The 17,712-nt window shown below is 37.7% G+C and overlaps 4 protein-coding genes and 1 pseudogene across 6 annotated transcripts; 2 read left to right on the forward strand and 3 right to left on the reverse strand.

The window, feature by feature from the left end:
• Nucleotides 1-4: 4 nt before the first annotated feature.
• On the reverse strand, nucleotides 5-6,551 carry U2af50 (U2 small nuclear riboprotein auxiliary factor 50). Of its 2 annotated transcripts, none has more exons than XM_071784457.1 (8): nucleotides 6,403-6,551; nucleotides 5,723-5,952; nucleotides 5,377-5,637; nucleotides 5,060-5,210; nucleotides 4,903-4,958; nucleotides 2,128-2,409; nucleotides 1,883-2,047; nucleotides 5-1,821 (listed from the first exon to the last, which is right to left on the reverse strand). In XM_071784457.1, the coding sequence occupies exons 1-8, from the start codon at nucleotides 6,422-6,424 to the stop codon at nucleotides 1,690-1,692; spliced, it is 1,299 nt and encodes a 432-aa protein (XP_071640558.1). In that variant the 5' UTR covers nucleotides 6,425-6,551; the 3' UTR covers nucleotides 5-1,689. The 2 variants fall into 2 exon arrangements, with proteins under 2 accessions (XP_071640558.1, XP_071640559.1); XM_071784458.1 differs by having other exon boundaries at nucleotides 1,402-1,821; nucleotides 5,072-5,210.
• On the forward strand, nucleotides 366-1,851 carry Hoka (hoka). Its single transcript, XM_071784461.1, has 3 exons — nucleotides 366-500; nucleotides 857-940; nucleotides 1,024-1,851. Exons 1-3 carry the CDS (start codon nucleotides 458-460, stop codon nucleotides 1,182-1,184), a joined length of 288 nt encoding a protein of 95 aa, XP_071640562.1. The 5' UTR covers nucleotides 366-457; the 3' UTR covers nucleotides 1,185-1,851.
• Nucleotides 2,416-4,807, reverse strand: LOC139816750 (uncharacterized; annotated as a pseudogene).
• Nucleotides 6,552-8,176: 1,625 nt separating the features above from the next.
• On the reverse strand, nucleotides 8,177-9,550 carry Blos1 (biogenesis of lysosome-related organelles complex 1 subunit 1). Of its 2 annotated transcripts, none has more exons than XM_071784552.1 (5): nucleotides 9,413-9,550; nucleotides 9,165-9,243; nucleotides 8,868-8,940; nucleotides 8,547-8,764; nucleotides 8,177-8,450 (listed from the first exon to the last, which is right to left on the reverse strand). In XM_071784552.1, the coding sequence occupies exons 2-5, from the start codon at nucleotides 9,223-9,225 to the stop codon at nucleotides 8,416-8,418; spliced, it is 387 nt and encodes a 128-aa protein (XP_071640653.1). In that variant the 5' UTR covers nucleotides 9,226-9,243; nucleotides 9,413-9,550; the 3' UTR covers nucleotides 8,177-8,415. The 2 variants fall into 2 exon arrangements, with proteins under 2 accessions (XP_071640653.1, XP_071640651.1); XM_071784550.1 differs by having other exon boundaries at nucleotides 9,349-9,502.
• Nucleotides 9,551-9,585: 35 nt separating this feature from the next.
• On the forward strand, nucleotides 9,586-17,043 carry Ear (ENL/AF9-related super elongation complex transcription factor). Its single transcript, XM_071784548.1, has 3 exons — nucleotides 9,586-10,476; nucleotides 10,716-10,984; nucleotides 11,121-17,043. The coding sequence occupies exons 1-3, from the start codon at nucleotides 10,311-10,313 to the stop codon at nucleotides 12,942-12,944; spliced, it is 2,259 nt and encodes a 752-aa protein (XP_071640649.1). The 5' UTR covers nucleotides 9,586-10,310; the 3' UTR covers nucleotides 12,945-17,043.
• The last annotated feature ends 669 nt before the right edge of the window (nucleotides 17,044-17,712 follow it).

Raw genomic sequence — 17,712 nt, forward strand, 5'->3', positions numbered from 1 at the left:
ATCCTTGATCCCGCTACCTCACTTTTATTTCGATATACAATAATTCGATAAGAACACACCTTAATCATATTTATTGTACGGTACAATACAAATTTAAAATCTTAAGCTATAATAGATCATTAGAAAACTTTCATTCTTTTATAGAAGTTATTAATTAACGTAAAGATCATTGAAGTGTGCTATAAAATAGATGCGTCAGTAAATGCAACGACAGATTGATAGACTGATTCCCAATGTTCTACATTTGCACGACGTCAGGTGTAGGAACGGGAATATCCGTAAATGAAAAAGTGTATCTCTCACTATCTTAAAACAGATAAGCTGTACACTCAGCTATCTCTTATCAAAGGTGTGATTCAGTACGCGTTGCGTAGACATTGTACAGTTAACTACGACAGCGATTCGATCCTGTTCTTTCGTTTTTCCATCTATCGACTTTTTTTCTGGGCAGAGAAAAATGTGGTCGAAAAAGTTTGTGTGCTATTTAACTATAGCTTTACGTAAGTAAAACATGATTTTAATTTTACACGGAAAGAAAAGTGTCGATACATTCATCTGCAGTCGACGATAGGCGTTCCACTTTTCATGTCATTGCACCATAGAAACCGTCGCTGATCGATTAGAAATAATTATTGAATTTTATCGGGATGATAATGTAATCGTCCGTAACATTATCTTAAACGAGAATTTAATCATTTTTCACCAAATATAATGCGATGATATCACAATCATTATTTTTCTATCTTTGTCAATAAATTTTAACGTAACATTACACGCGACACAGCATGTAACAAAAAGTCAGATTCCATGAAAATGAATTAATCTTTCTTTCGCTTTTGAAAACAACGCCGAACAGTTTTAATGGGCATATTCCTGGAGGAAGTCGAGGCAAGGCGCAAAATTTTGAGGGGCCGCAAAACGATAACCAGACGTTATTACAGTAAGTCTATGATAGTAATTAAAGTAGAATGTGCGGCGCGTAATCGAGATCAAAAGCCTGAATGCTCGTTAAATCATTTTCAGGAGGTACAGCGATTCCGGCCTGGGCCATAACACTTTTAACGGGTATCGGCATGCTATTGCTCGGCGGCGGACTTTACGCGTTACTACAGAAATTCGTGGTAGACGCCGCGGACACTGGGGAGAGTCATTCCTATCAACCTGCGTTGCAGCTGGAAAGTTGAATTAGTTAACCCCCACAGAATCCCCAATATGATCATTTATCACTGTATTGAATAATCGACATCATAAATTATATTATTAATGCATGTAGAATTTTAGAAGAAAACTTTTTTGTAGAAACACAGTGATGTTATGTTCTTGCTTTATTAATCTCTGCAGGATCGTCTACTCATTCTCTTAATCTCCTAACAGGTAATATCAAATTATCGATTACCATCGTTCACCTTATATTAACGACCAATTGTATTTATTATTATTACATATGTTCATATCGTGTTTTTAAAGCGCGAAGAAAACGCGTTGCGGTCATGTTGCGATATACTTACAATTCTAATCGTTTGTTACTAAACGCGGCAATTTCTTATCAACCTTAACGTTATCGTCGATTATTGGTAAATGTGTAATTCTCGTTTGGAGTACGTTTAGGTTTAGATTATTCAAATTCACATATACATTGCATTATATATATATATATAATTAAATGGTATGAAAAGAGAAGTCTACAGCTTAGAATTCTCTACGATGATACTTGTCGGGATCGAAGTATGATGTAACTACAACACGATTATTAAACTTTCGGCCCGTGAGAGTCTGTTGCGCTTTTTGGCAATCGATCACGCTATTGAATTCTACGAACACCTGTAACGAAATAAAACGTGGTAAATAATATGTAGGAGCTTCATATCGATATTAAGCGTACCTTGCCGCATCCAGGAACGTCAACACCTTCGATGGGTCTAGGAATCTCCACAGATCGCACCACACCGTATTTATTACACTCTTCTTTGATGTCCTCGAGGATATCCTCGTATTCTTCTTCCTCCATTAGTTCCTCGGGCGTGACCATATTGAGCAAACAAAGCACCTGAAAGGTATTGTACAATTATAAGTTCGATCGCAAAATCATTATTTTTCGAGAACAATTTCGTTTGAGTTAGCTCTCACTTCGGTCGCAGGTCCGCTAGTGCCAACCATTGACAGACCAGGCACTTGAATTTGTACTGGAGCTTGTGCGCCTATCATAGGATTCTTAGCACCAACGCTAGCGCGTTGTACAATTAATTTCTTGTCCCCCAGCTGCATCCCGTTCAATCCGGCGATTGCCTGGTCGGTCATTGAGACGTCTACATATTCACAGAATGCATATCCCTTGGAGAGACCGGTTGCGGAATCCTTTACTAGATTGAACGCTCTCAGTTGTCCAAAGCTCATCAACAGCTCCTTCACCTGTATTATCGTGAAAAATGTTACTCCTTCATTCGCACAAAACATATTGTTTAAATCTATAAAATTATAGACTGTGCAACTCTGATATTAATCAATCGTTAAAATTTTACATCTTTTTGTCACATGTGATTAAGAATAATCAAATTTTGCATTTATGAAATTTAAGTAAGATTAATCAGTAAAGTTTTATTTTACCAAATCACATCGTCAAAATGAAATAAGGATTTTAAAAGAATATTTGTACAATAGCTTTTTAAAGAAAAAGAGAGAAGATATTACACCAGTTAGTGACAAAATAGGCAATTTAATTGGATTTCCAAACAGTTCTCTACAGAAGAATTTTAGAAAGAAAGTTGCATCGCCCAGATATTAAGAAAAACGAAATATGAATGCATAGATATGCTTGCGTATCTTAATCACTCTTTCCTCGGTGGCAACTCCTTACACATCACCCTCACGTCCGACAAAACAATTTCCGCTTAATTGTGCTCCGGCGTCATTCCTTACATCGCTCGTTATTTCGAACGCCGATCTTCGTCTTTGATTTTAATTAAAATATATATGTATTAAATTTACTTACGTCTCCACGGGCTGGGAAACTGAAAACTCAAAACTTGAGATAACAGCATGTTGCTTTCGTTAAAGAACTTCTTTCAGTTCTGAATTTCTTTCGCATTCTACATCCGATAGTTACTAATTACTCGGCACGATTTAGTTGATCAAGCAACATGCTTTTATTGATGTGAAACTATTGAATCAGAGAACGCACCATTGGCACAGGAGAACCGAGAACACATCGAGGAAGGGGGGCTACAAAATTGTCGCATAAACCCAATGTACGAAGGCAATGAGAATGGTATTAAGTACTTGCCTCGAGGGACTGGGCTTAGCCTCTCTCCAGGCAGTGTGGTATTTTGTCATGTTCGGTAGTAGTAGTAGTGGTAGAAGTAGTGGTAGAAGTAGTGGTAGTGGTAAGCGAATGCTTTTGATCGGCACGACCCTAAGCTAAGAAATGGGGAGAAAGGGTACTGGTATCAGTCCACAGTTTACTACATAATAACGAGACGTTCATATTCTTTTTCTTTTTTACTCTCTTACGAGTTTAAACATAGTCCATTTGTAAGAATACCGTTTTATATTTAACTTCCTAATATCCAATAAAATTGCCGTTTCTTTTTTTTTTTTTACTAGTTTCCGTTTTTCTTTGCATTGTCATTTTGTTTTTCAAGTTTTCAATGCATTGATATATTCGAAGATCATTCGTTCGCGGTAACCTGTAACGAGGCACAAGACGAGACGTGCAGTAAAGCCTGAAAAGCCTGTAAAAAGAACAGCTGCAAAAAGGAAAAGGTATTTCCTGAAAAGAATATATACCGGAGAACTTGGAGCTGTTACCAGATGCACATAAAATTATGTGTTGACCCTGTAATCCCAAAAAAAGAAAGAAAAAGAAAAAAAAACTTCTGCTACATGTAAAAACGTTGATCTTATGCTTTTCTTGCAGACCTAAAAAGAACCTAAAAAAGATCCTTCTTTGCAACACGTATCATTGCTGCACGAAAGTGGACGGCTCTGTAAAGGCATTTCAAATTGGAAATAGAAGTCATAAAACAGCTTTAAAGAGCTTTGTTCAAAACGTCGCACGTATCTCTATTTTATTTATTTTTGCATTTCAGGCAGAATTGAAAACGCGAATGATCGTCTATTTCCTTTAATCGATTTATTTCAATAGTCGGAACAAACTCTTTTCCCCCCTACCCCTTTCCTGTTGGCTTTCCTAAAAAAAAAGACTGCCTAGATTTGAGAGACTCGTATCTCCTCGTGATGGACTGGGTCCGCGATGTGCCTAGAAAGGCTGTAAGAGAGAGAGAAAGAGAGAAAGGATAACCGTTGATGCGACTGCATACCCCACCTAAATAAATGCTGTAACGCCACTAATGTTCCCTAAACTAAATATGCCACATTGGAGAAACGACGAGATGCGAGAAGTAATAAGGAAGTTCCACAGGAAAAAACGAGAAGCGGATCTTCCGAAGATAAAACACAAAAACGAGAAGGGAGCCACAACGTCCGAGTAACGAATCTCTACCTAATGAGGAACCTAATCAACGCCGAAATCTTGATGGAAACGCATACATACCTCTGTTGAACTTAAGAGTTGGAGGTTCTCGGTCGTTTGTGTTTATGTGAGTGCACTCACTGCTAAATAGCTAAATACCTATATTATAATTTAGTCCTTTGAGGGTAACTTGTAACGCAACACAGGATTAGCATGCGTGCGTCCCCACGCTAATCCTGTGCCGTTGCGACATCGCGATGCAATTTTTCGTCGATCATTGAAGCCGATTCTCTCGATTGACCAAAAGTTTGTGCCACTGTCATTAGTAATGCAATTCAGATTAATTGCGATTGATCGGAATGGGCGTCAATGGAGAAGAACTGCATCCAAAGGTGTGCAATAAATAAAATTATTTCACGGATTTGCCGGCATACCTGTTCCTCATTCAAATAATTTGGTAAACCACCAATGAAGATCTTGTGCGGCGAATCTAAAAGAGATATATAAGCAGAATTAAAATAAGTGCAAATTATCATCAAGCGGTCATGCAATATTATTAAAAGATGAGAAAAATGTATGTTTAAAACATACCAGGAACCGTACCTGGCACGTTCATGCTTGGATTATCGGTCATTCCCGGCATTGGCTGATAATCATGCGGCCTTCTTATCTTCAGACTCTGCCCTTTGAAATTTATGCCATCGAACGCCATAGCCTGCGTGGTTTCGTCTATCGATCGGAACTACATTTTAAAAAGAGAAAAAAGGAATAAAGAAATGTTGCTGGTACTTAAATTACTGATCGGCATAACTAATAAAAATTTATAATACATGTGCACATCATATCTTTGAATGATGTGTAAAAAGTATACAGAGATATATCTGATATGTGCACGTGATAAGTTATACCTCCAAAAATGCGAAATTTTTGTCTAAATTAATTTGACACGCCAATACTGGATTTCCAGCAGCTTGCGCAAGTCCGGAAAGATGCATCTGTTGGTTAAAGAACTCCATCATTTCCTCCTCAGTGACGCCGAATGGAATGTTTCCTACGTAAAGTCTTCTCGCTTGACGAGTAATGGTGCTACCGACTACGGGTACAGCTGCCTGAGGTGTGTCCGCTACAATATTTGCAGGTATCTGACCAGCCGCTTGCATAGCCTTGTACTGTACAGACAAAACATATACATATACATATATGCATAGCATTAAAAGTAATGTCGAGAGTGGATCCGATAGCAAGTAATCTTGCCTGCAAAGGAGTAATATGTTCAAAACCAGGCGGCGGCACATCCCAATACAAAGACGGTTTTCTTCTCCTGGAGCTGCGACTCTTCTTCGGCGAATTACTCCTCTTCCTGTCTCTGCGATCTTTGGAGCGAGAACGGGAGCGCTTTCTGCGATCTCGACTGCGCGATCGGTGCCGCCTGTCGCGATCCCTATCTCGATCTCTGTCTTTGTCCCGATCCTGTCTATCGCGCTCTAGATATAAAAGTAAAAAAAAAATCGGAGCATAGCATCATCGTCGTCCATATTACATAACACTAAATACAGTTGATTAAATTCACTTGTAAGTCAGTTACGTATGTATTACTAGGTTTTACATCAAATAAGGACAATGTTTAAATGATATACAATGAAATTAGTGGACAATATATTCTCAGCAAGTGCTGATATACTTGTTCAAATGCGGATACTTCAAGTCGTGCGAATTTGTTGTGACGCAAACGCGATAGAAGAACTTAAACAAATTTGACATTTAAACAACGAGGACCCTCCCCCATCTCGAGAATCAATCGTTGGAACTGTTTACTAGCTTGTATTCAGCCATTACGTATCGCAAACAGATCGGCTGGCGAGTTAATAACGCGGGAAGTTGCGTCGGGGCGACGCGTCTGACAGCGGGACGCGCCAGCTCGTCAAATCGCTCACCTCCGTTAAAATCTTCGCCCATTATTGGCGTGCTAATACTTCGCCCGAGAGAACGCGCGACGCTGAAATGTAACAAAATCCAGGAACGTCAACTACTTCTAAACGAATCTCTTCCAAAATGGCGTGCAGTGTGCGGAGTGCGGAACGCATAGACCATAGACATAAGAATATATAGACGTAGCACAAGGTGCCATTAGAGTCCTATAATAAGAGAACTGGTAGCTCGCTTGCTGATTGGCTGACTGCGGCCACCAATCAAAACAGAGAGAATTGGGAATTGAGAATAGAGAATTGAGAATTGGAAATTGAGAATTGGGAATTGGGAATTGAAAATTGGGAATTGGGAATTGGAAATTGAGAATTGAAAATTGGGAATTGAGAATTGGGAATTGGGAATTGGGAATTGAGAATTGGAAATTGAGAATTGGGAATTGGGAATTGGGAATTGGAAATTAAGGATTGAGAATTGAGAATTGGGAATTGGGAATTGGAAATTGAGAATTAAGAAATGAGAATTAGGAATTGAGAATTGAGAATTAAGAATTAAGAATTGGGAATTGACCACGTCGTCAATTGATTTAAAATATAAATATCTGATTTGTTGATTCAGAGGAAAACTCCAGGCATCGGGGGCTGTGGTCAATCGCTGCGTTAAAACGGGACGCTCCCTTCTGCTTACCGCGCGAGTTCAGGGACCGTATTCTCGAGCCTGCCCTAATGATTTTCGTATGCGACTTTCTATTTGAAAAGCATTGAATTTCGCACGCGAGTTTCATGAAAACGATGGTGCCCGATTCTCTAACGAGAAACGTATGCGCAAACTCTAACAGAAAGGCTGCAAATTGATTGGCTATCGCACAGTTTTTAGCCAATAAGCTTGCAGCTTTTCTGTTAGAGCAGAGTTTACCTACGCATACGTTTGTCGTTAGAGAATCGGGCTCCTGATTGGCTTCTGCTTTCCTGCTTTCTGCTATTCTGCCAAAGTGTAAATTTTACCGAAGTACGTGGTTCTCGAACGCATCCCTGCTGAACGCGCTTATTATTTCTTCTGCAGGGTCTGCCAGCCTCCATTCGCCACCTTTTACCCCTCTTGGACTCGCACAAACCAGTACGAACAACGAATACACACTCACATGTGGGACACGTACACCTGAGCGGGCCACCACCCTTTTAAATGCATTGTCAACAATAAAGCAATACTCATACATCTTCTTTTTCTTTTTTTACAGGTTTAATTATATTACTTCCCTACCGGTAGCTAAAATTCTTATAACAAAGGCTCTTGCACAATCCCTTGCTAGTCAATAGGGAACAGGTTCCTTTTTCTTCTTTTAACTCTTGTTCAAATATGGCCAGGGCAAACCAGTAGTCTTAATCCGTTTAGTGGCGTTGATTACAATAGACTACTGGTGCTTTTCGATTATGTGATACTTTAACCCAAGAGATTCATTACAGAAAGAAAAAAGGAAGTAGGTAGAAAAAAGTATATTTAACGTCAAGAAATGCCTTTAAGTAATTTTAATACCAATATAATTATAATCCTACATGAATGAATCTTTAAAATACCCAATATAAAAATTATTAGATAAACCAATCTTCTATTTCTAGTTCGCCATAAAATAAAGGGATCTTTTCTTATGGGTCTTCACATTAAACGAAAAATTATGAGAATTAACAAACATCTGATCTTATAAAAATAGTCATTTATTATTTGAGATATACGAGTAATAAAATGAAAGGGATAAAGATGTATTTTGAACCAAACATGTGTGTATCTTTTGCTAACAGTTCAATATTTCTTTTTAATTAAAACAAGTTGTTAAGTCATACATTTAACTCTATGAAAATTATGTACAAAAGCTGTTTTCCTTCAACTCAAATATTGCATTAACTCTATATTTTAACATCGACTCTTTCACGTCACGAAATCATTAGAAGAAATTTTCACGTTGCTCACGACGACGACCGGATTATGCTCACAAGATGAAACAACGTTCCACACCTCGATGGTCCTCAAACATTACCGACACTTTGATTCTCTTGTGTGGCTGAAAACAATACGCAGTATATTACACACATTTTTTTTACACAAAGGTACAGTTATGCATGACATATTAGATCTTATACCTTGTACGAATATTTACCTTTGTACGAATATTCCAAAGCGGTCGCTATCGTTCTCATGTCTCCCTCTATGCTGCGCGCCCAATTTTCCGCGTCTCCGATCTCTTTCAAGGAGCTCGAGAAGGACTCCACCAAATTCAACCACAACTGCGTTTGCTTGGCAAAATTGGTCGCGCTGTGCTGCAGCTGCTTCGCTTCTGCGTCTAGTTTCTTCTGATTCAGATACGCTTGAGCTACACTGTGACAACGATATTAACAATATCTTAATCTGATTTTTTACAGTGTATATGTGCACATGCGTATGAATTACAATTCAAATCACGAACACAAGTTTTACTTACCCAACATTCAAGTGATCGACGAGGGCTTGTGTCAAGTTGCTCGCAGCCTGAACGGCATCTTTCCGCTTTTGCTCTATTTAAATCAGTTCACAGTTTCATTTTAAAGATCATTGTAACCATCTAATGTCCATTTCTACTAATGTAGATTAACTATATATAATCTTGGTCTAACTCGCTTTTTATATCTTTCCAATTCTAGAATTATAATAAGATAAAAAGTAAGTTAAACCGAGTTTAAAGTTAATTTACATTAATAGAAATAGACATTGGGCATATGATTAGATTTACACGTCTCACCTTGTCTTTCTTTCCTCGCAGATTGCTTGCTCTGGTGCTCCTTCACAATTGCGGATAACATTTCTGCTGTTGGCTGAAACTGTATCAAATATCCCGTTGATTATTCTCTGTATGCTTAAAATAAAACAATTATATATATGATTAGAAACAGAGAAGAAGCAATCGCGAGGGAACCAAAACAAACCTCTCGCTACGCCTCCGTTCTCATATATATACAGATCTGCGCAATTGAGAAAGATCGTAAACACCTCTTTAATGAGCTTTAAAACGCCATGCGATCGACGTCCAAGTCCAATGCTCCAATACTCCAATGGAAGATTCTCCAATCTCCTTTCTAGTTGCCCCCACGAGCGTTTCGTCACCAAGCGGCCCGTCCAATCCGATCGGTCGACCCGGGGTCGACCTCGCGCGCGGATTCATGCAGACGGGACATATTTCGTGCGACGACGGGGCCGACGGGACGTTCGGAGCACCGACAGATGGCGGTTTCAATTTTTCTCGAACACACGGACGAAGGGTGAGCGGGGAGGGCACAAGGTTTACACGGGATCATACGGGAGGACGAGGATCGTCTACGATGCCGACGGGCCCCGCTTGCGCACGTCTTACCTGTTGATAATCGACTTTCGAGCCTCGGGCGCGAGGGAACGGCGATTCGGAGCGACGGACGCCGCGCGGCGTATCCTTCGGTGAGTCACGTGCGCGATTCGACGTCGCTCGCTCGCTCGCTCGCTCGCGGCGGCAGCGGCGGCGGCGTGCGTTTTTCATACAGGGCACCGGAGCGCGCGCGGTGCCCGTGGTGTCGTGTCGAGTACACGCGCACCCGCGATCCGCGTGCCTTCATGATCGGGAAACGTGCGTTGTCACTCGCGCTCGCACGTACCACCACGTGCCGCACTCGTACCCGCGATGCCACCCGTCCGCACGCGCCGATTCTAGAGCCAGCTTTTGCCAGCGACCACCCGGGGATCATCCGGCGACCGTTCCGCGCCGGCATCCACGAGGACGATTGAAGATGTAAACGGCACACTCGGCGACGTTCACCCGTGGAACTGAGAGCCTGCCCCTCCTCCTCCCCCCTCCCCCGACCCCTTGGTACTTTCTTTTGCGAAACGGCGTAGGGAATCATCCGTTTGAGGACAGAGGATGGCGGTGTCGACGGTGACGGCGGTGACGGCGGTGCGCATCACCCTGGAATGCGGGCACACGTCGATGTTACGTATGCGCACCACTCCTGAGGGATACACTCACGATTGGGAGGTGTTCCTGCGTGGAGTAGACAATACGGACATACATCATTACATCGAGAAAGGTACGGCTTTCCTTTGCGCTGTTACTCCCTTCTCTATCATTGAGGTCCCCAGGAACGTGCGTGTTTACGTACCCGTATTCTCTTCATTCTGGTTTTTTTTCTTTTGTTTACATCCCCCTCGAAATCCTTGATAAACCATGGCGCATCGTATCTTACAATATTTACGTTATCGATATGGCAAAGTTATTTTCCTTCAACGTTCTTTCAATAAAGATGGTTTTTATTTTTATATTTTTCAGTGGTGTTCACTTTACACGACACGTTCCGGAATCCTAAGAGGGTGTTCAAAGAGCCACCGTTCATAGTGAAAGAATCCGGCTACGCGGGCTTTCTAATACCGATCGACATTTACCTGAGGAATAAAGAGCCTGACATCAAGAAGTTTCAAATATTGTACGATCTGCATCTACAGCAGAGCGGCCCGCCTATCAACAAGGCCATACGTCACGTAGAAGTATTTACTAATCCTTCTGACGACTTCAAGAAGAAGCTATTGAAAGGCGGAGCTGTAAGTATAAATTTTTATACGAATCTTTGTAGATTATTGCGCTTGTATCATACAGAAATGTAATATGTAATAAGTGTCATTACATTAAAGCACAACGACGTGGTAACAGTAATTTTTTCTGATTTTATAATTTCAGGTTGTAGTAGCCAGTAGAGACAGTTCACTGGAGAAAAGTGATACAAAAGCGTCCACGATGGTTGGCAAGCCGAAATTAAATGGCAGCGAAAGCAAGAAACATCGCGTCACCGAGTCTAAGACTTCTAATTCGTTTCACGAGTTATTTGGCACTCCCATAAAGACAGCGTCCGTGAAGATATCACCGGATAGCAAAAAGGCGAGTCAGTCTGATAAAAATTTAGTTCCTAAACCTATAGCTGTTGCCGAAAAATCTGACAAAGCGGAAAAAGCAGCAATTAAATTGAAGGAAAGTCCTCATAAAGATAGTAAGAAAGACAAAATAGACGAGAAGAAAGATAAAAAGGTTAGAGATAGTACTAAGGATCAACTTAGGAGTAAAGAGAAATCTAAGAGACCCCCTAGTCCTGGAAATAAAAGTCATTTGAGTCCTGGGAGCAAGAGATCAGCGTCACCTGTCGTTACCAAGAAGCCGTTAAGTCCATTGCCCCCTATAAAACGACCTGTATCTCCTAAATCAAAGGAAAAGGAAGCAAAAAAAATTGTACTAGAAAAGGAGAAAGATAGCAAAGAAAAGGAGAAGGTAAAAAATAACTCGAAAAGTGACGTGGATTCTTCAAAATCTGAAAAGAAGAAAGACAAGAAGAAACACAAGGACGACAGGGACAAAGAGAGGAAGGATAAATATAAAGAATCAGAAAAAGCTAATGTTAAAGATGTCGCGAAGATAATCGAGAAAAAACTGGAGAAAACCGATAAAGCAGAGAAATCAGACAAGGAGAAGCTTCAAGAGTACAAATCAAAAGACAGTAGAAAATCTCCGAAACCTGGGAAAGAAAATGATAAGGTGAAGGATGACAAAGCGGTGAAAGAGAAGTCAGAGAAGAGCGAGAAGTCGGAGAAAGTAAAGGACGGCAAATATGATAAGGATCGGCCGAAGCATAAACATAAAAAGAGAGAGAAAAAGGATAAACGAGACAGCAAGGACCGTGAGAAGAAAGAGAAGCGTGATAGAAGTAAGGATGAGAATGAAAAACAGAACAATACGTCGTCATTAGTCGGAAACCCATTGTCGTCCCTTTTGACGGAGATCCCGGAAAGGGATAGTAGCGATTCAGCACCTTCGGTAGACGATGATTCGTTACCTGAAAGCAAATCTATGCTTAACGCCAAAAAGGACACGGAGCACACCGTGATATCCACTATGCCAGCGGAAACAGCAAAGCCGCCGTCTCCTGGTATATCGGTGGAGATGAAGAAGGAGAAGAGTGACCGTAGCAGAAGAGACAAATCCAAAGGAAGCCGAGGCGAGGAGAGAGAAAATCGGAAAAGGAAGAAGAGTAAGGAGGACGACGAAGGCGCAGCGAAACGTGACAAGAGCAGGGGCCAATCCACTTCTCCACCTTTGGAGCCGGTTTCGTCGAGTCAATCTCCAGTCGCGATGGACGTTGATTCCATTCATCATCCGGAAAAGGAGACGAAGAAGGACTTTAGGAAGGAGAAGGACGGTCATGTTGTCAATATGGTTGACAACGCGTTAAACGACAAGGACGCTGATCCCGAACAAGCGGTCCCAGACTCTACAAATAGCACAGATGCGGAGATCAACGAGCCGCCGGTGTTTTCCGAGGATTATGTATCGCAACTGAAGGATTTGCAACAAAAGATAATGACATTACAAGATAACGACGAGCTGCAAAGAGTCGTACAAGTAATTGCAGAAACTGGTCAGTACGAAATCACTAAGAAGACATTTGATTTTGATCTGTGTGCATTGGATCGTAGAACTGTGCAACGTCTTCAACAGTTTTTCTCTGCATCGTGACCATCTGTAATATAAGGCATGAGACATATTAATTTATACAAGTGTACTTGTAAGATCATACGTTAAGTCACACGATCTTACGGCAGACTTTTTAACGATAAAAAAAAGTAGTAATACATGAGACCCCAGAAGAATTTTTCAGTACAGTTTTTCAGTTTAATCGTATCGTTGCAATAACTTATGCAAATTAGAGATGCACCATTTGCAGTAATTTGTGCAGGTTGAAGACTCATGTGATAGTAAGTATAATGTGTAAAATATAAAATATTTTTTTAGTTCTTTTTCACAATTCGTAAAAAAAAAGTCAGCAATTGCTAGCATATTGACCAAATTTGGCAAATTTTGCTAAGAAAATACGATAGCAAAGGTCAAGTAGAATCTGTAACATAGTCCAGTGCAGATTAGTGATAGAAAATCGAATAAAATCTGCTAAATGTATTCTAAACAGATTGGCAGCAGATTGATCAAACTAAATTAGATTGGTAGAAATCGAGCAGAATCTATCGCTAATTTGCCTTCATACTACGTTTAATAGATTCTGTTTGATTTTTACTGCTAATACACCAATATGCTTCTGTCAAGCTTCTCTTTTTTCTCCTTGTCTTTACCCTCGCTTATCTTTTGCATCTTTTTTTTTGTTCATATTTAGGTCGATCATTCTTTATATTTCTCAGATTTCTTTTTTTTTCTAACTTTTCTGTTATTATAAATTATGTCTACATTATAACTTGCTAATAATTTATTTAAAAGTATAGATTCTATTCAATATTAAAGCTTCCGAAAAAATTTGTTTGCTTTTAATTTCGCCAGAATATAAAAAAAAAATAGTAAAATCCAGAACATCTAATATTTAACATTAATAGTTTTTGTTGTCTAAAATTTAACGTATGTAACAGATATACCAATTTTATTTATATGAAATGTGAAACATTTATCAGATATGTATAAATGTCCGACTATATAAAAGATGCAGCATATGAACATAGATCTAAGTACACACAAAGATACAACATATAGAATAAAGATTCATTGTGTACGTACATGAAAGATACAATATGTACAAAGATACAACGTATAAAAAAGAGCTCAGCGTTAGATAAAAATTTATCCAATATAAGAGATAGAACATTATAGAAAAGTCTAATATGTATAAATATTTAGCGCTTTGCTATTTTTAGAATATTCGCAATGTTCTTTTGGGGTATTCAAAATCATCTTTATGATGCATTTATTATATTATGTGAACACAACAAAGTTGATTTCATATAGCACATGTGTCACATATAGCACTGATTTAGTAACATAAGAAAAGCTGTTTGTAAGGAGGAAATATGAGTATCATGTTTGCTTTATAATATAGATGTGTAGATATATACATTTTCCTCTTTTTAAAATACTTAAACACTGTATTACAAGATCATCATAAGCCTAGTATTTCTGTGTTTAATATAAGCATTTATAATATAATATTACCTTATGTTATAAATATTATTATAATTATGTTATAATATTATAATAATTATATAATTATATTATAGACTAATGTGTTTATATGCTAAACGTAGAAATACTTGGCTTATTATGATCTAGTAATGTACTGTTTACTTTGAAAAGAGAAAATGTGTACATTTAAACGTATTACAAAGCAGAAATATTCATATTTAGGATGATCTAATATAGCGTATGTATTTATGTATGTATTATATATAACGTATAGGAAATGAAAGAGTTATGAGATAACTCGTGTGATGTTAAGATATATTAGATAAAATATCACATAAGCACTCTCTCTCAAGAAATTCTCTCAGAAGAAATTATCCCAACATAATATTTTCGACTTGCAGATTGTACCATTAAGTTACACAATTATATTGATAGGGTGTATCACTATTAAAATTTTTTTTAAATTAGTCGCAATTGTAATATATCTGATATACATTCTGTACCAAAATTTAGAACGCTGTGAGTGTAATATAATTCATCGATATGCTGTATAAATTCACTTTCTACCTCTCTTTGCTAGCTCTTTTTTTTTTTAATTAAAGTGAATTTTGTGTTAATTAAGATTGGCGTACTTATGACATCACATAAGCTATCTTCTTTTACTTCGTAATTCACGCTAATCTGTCTAATTTTCGCGGTGTTGAAAAATGTATATAGTACAGTGGATGTAATGTTGTACAGTATCATAGACCAGTCATAATGTTACGTGCAATTGATACATCAAACAGTCTAATGTTTTGATAATATAAAAATAAATAAATAGTAAAATACGTGTATATTACATAAATTAAGGCACTATGTACAGTCCTCTTTTTTTGTGGTGTATATTATTCATAAGAATGTTAACAAAGATCGTGAAATATCGCGCATTTACGCAGTTGTATTTCGAAAAGTATGCCGTTGTCTATCGAATTAAATGTATATATACTGCGTGTATATGTGTGCGTGTACCACGTGTATGTGTGTTGCGTATGCTATGTCGTTTGAAATACTCAATGTTATGTCGTTCTGCATGCATTGTCGTAACAAAACACGAATAAATGAAAGAGTGTCTTTTCAAGTAATGCCGCATCGAACGCGCCTCCGGGATCTAACATCTTTTAATTTCTTCCTTATAATAATTCTTCTAATTCTATGCGTTCATGAGAATATTCATAACAATCCACTCGCGAGCGCGCGTATTTATATTGCTACTTACTTACATTATTCAACGATAAATATGTGTAAAAGACTTCTTATTTTATTTTGAGAAGACTTAACTAAAGTTAATTTTTTTTTGTTTTTTTTTGTTTCCACCCAAAGAGACGCTTATAGATGTATATCCCAGAAGATTTTACAATTTGCTTGAAATTGAAAACGATATTTATATTATCAACGTGAAGGAGAACACCGTGAGACGTCAAAGTAAAAACTAATTGTATGTGTGAATCGCACTCATAAATTGGATATTAAGAGAATGCGGTTTTTTGCCATATTGCCTGCTAGTAAATTAGCTCAGCGCACATATTTATGACTGTAAGATTATTGCCAAGTATCGCGGCTTAATCACAAATCGTGGTTAATTTAACCTTAACCGATACGTTGTTATCGAACTTATCTTCCTTTAACTCCATTTTTATCGCATAATCGGCGTTAAAGATTTTTTGAACTTCTTTTGATGAATGTGTCAATCACGATATATGTATAGTCTCTATGATAGCATGTTAACGCTCTTTCTTCGGGTAATCAAATAGTAAGGTATTTTTTACATCGGCCAGAAGAGATAAAACGATAAGACTAAACGTAGTCCTTTTAGATGCCTTTTTCAGAGCGATTTTTTTTTTGTTATAACTTTGCGATAGGCATTTTTTACGAATGTCGATATTAAATCAAGTTTGCTCGTGCTAATTGAAAATCTCTGTCATATTATGGAACATTTACACGGATATTTAGGATTTGTGCTTATGAATTAAAATGTACGTGTTTTTATCGCGATGTGTATACCAATACACTGCTGCATATGATTACGCAATCTTTTTCTACTTTGCGATTACACATCCTTAGCATCATCTTTTCACCATCTCGCGTTAAATATAGTCCTTTAAAGCTCCAAATTATATTTAATATAAAGATCATCCTTTATATATGTTATCGTGAGCTGAATATCATATAACGTTATCCACAATATTTAACGTTGAATGTATGGAACATTGTTTTTTTTTTATTTTTTATGATCATGTTTGAGTGATGAATACGCGATGTACGTTAATAGGAATATTATGTGAAATACGTCTGAGTACTTGATCTAATCATTATAGCATAATATTTATAATTGCATACGCATAGTCGCTAAGATCATTGTATTGCATTGTATTGGTTTTGTAAGAATTTCTAGATCAATGTTATGTAAAGTTCGTAGGTGCACAAGTATCATTTCTCACGAGTCTTTATTTTCTGTATATATAGTGCACGGAATAGCGTGCGGAATGAGAAATGCTCGATGACTTTGGAGATATAGTACAAGACAAAACTGCTCGACTTATATCTCATTTGATGATATACGTTCTATGTACATTTATTAAATATATTAAAAAATAATAAATGTCTTGAGAATAAAGTGTGAATGCTTTTTGACACCTATAATCCTACGAAATTATTATTGGCCGGTAGAAATATTTATTCTTACAAAGAGATTATAACTTAAAAATTGAATATTTTATTCGTAAACTTAGATATTTTTAAAATTTATATTTAAAGGTATGAAATAATTGACTTGTCGTGCTTTAAGTACGATTCTTTTTCGTGTTGAGAAAATTATCCTATTCTTGTGAAAGTCTTGAAACTTAAAGATCAAAATATATTTAAGAATTTTTTCTTAGAAATTAATACGCGATATATGGAAATATTTCCACTTGTTGGTTCTTCTCTCTCGAGTTGTTTGATGATTACTTACAAGTTCAAGATGGAAGGTCTATCAATTTGAAAGCTTAAGCTCATTTTTCTGTGAAATTTTATCCAATATTGTAATTTTTAAATGGTGGGGTAAATGGTTTCCCTAATGGCCTAATATGAAGGGAATTAAATTCCTGTTCATAGCAAACTCAATTTTTTACTTGCAATATTCGAAGGTTTATATATCGCTTTTAATTAACTAAAAGCACTAATTTTTTTCTCGCATGATGAGGAAGTTACACAGAGATATCGTGAATACATCAGCATTGTACAAAGCAGTAAAAAAATCCGCGCAATAAAAATATCTCGTTTGATATTTTTATTTCGGAGCAGA

This window comes from Temnothorax longispinosus, chromosome 7 (assembly GCF_030848805.1).
Source record: "Temnothorax longispinosus isolate EJ_2023e chromosome 7, Tlon_JGU_v1, whole genome shotgun sequence".
NCBI lineage: Eukaryota > Metazoa > Arthropoda > Insecta > Hymenoptera > Formicidae > Temnothorax > Temnothorax longispinosus.

What these genes read in the sequence shown, in the direction of transcription:
- Hoka (XM_071784461.1), top strand. Translation starts at nt 458, where the DNA reads ATGTGGTCGAAAAAGTTTGTGTGCTATTTAACTATAGCTTTAC. An exon ending in CTATTTAACTATAGCTTTAC is followed by an intron (nt 501 to 856) that starts GTAAGTAAAACA and finishes AACGCCGAACAG; the next exon opens with TTTTAATGGGCATATTCCTG. An exon ending in GATAACCAGACGTTATTACA is followed by an intron (nt 941 to 1,023) that starts GTAAGTCTATGA and finishes AATCATTTTCAG; the next exon opens with GAGGTACAGCGATTCCGGCC.
- U2af50 (XM_071784457.1), bottom strand. Translation starts at nt 6,424, where the DNA reads ATGGGCGAAGATTTTAACGGAG. An exon ending in AAAATTTCGCATTTTTGGAG is followed by an intron (nt 5,211 to 5,376) that starts GTATAACTTATC and finishes TTTAAAATGTAG; the next exon opens with TTCCGATCGATAGACGAAAC. An exon ending in CTAGCGGACCTGCGACCGAA is followed by an intron (nt 2,048 to 2,127) that starts GTGAGAGCTAAC and finishes AATACCTTTCAG; the next exon opens with GTGCTTTGTTTGCTCAATAT.
- Blos1 (XM_071784552.1), bottom strand. Translation starts at nt 9,225, where the DNA reads ATGTTATCCGCAATTGTGAAGGAGCACCAGAGCAAGCAATCTGCGAGG. An exon ending in TGCGAGGAAAGAAAGACAAG is followed by an intron (nt 8,941 to 9,164) that starts GTGAGACGTGTA and finishes TGATTTAAATAG; the next exon opens with AGCAAAAGCGGAAAGATGCC. An exon ending in TTTGGAATATTCGTACAAAG is followed by an intron (nt 8,451 to 8,546) that starts GTAAATATTCGT and finishes TATTGTTTTCAG; the next exon opens with CCACACAAGAGAATCAAAGT.
- Ear (XM_071784548.1), top strand. Translation starts at nt 10,311, where the DNA reads ATGGCGGTGTCGACGGTGACGGCGGTGACGGCGGTGCGCATCACCCTG. An exon ending in ACATCATTACATCGAGAAAG is followed by an intron (nt 10,477 to 10,715) that starts GTACGGCTTTCC and finishes TATATTTTTCAG; the next exon opens with TGGTGTTCACTTTACACGAC. An exon ending in AGCTATTGAAAGGCGGAGCT is followed by an intron (nt 10,985 to 11,120) that starts GTAAGTATAAAT and finishes TTATAATTTCAG; the next exon opens with GTTGTAGTAGCCAGTAGAGA.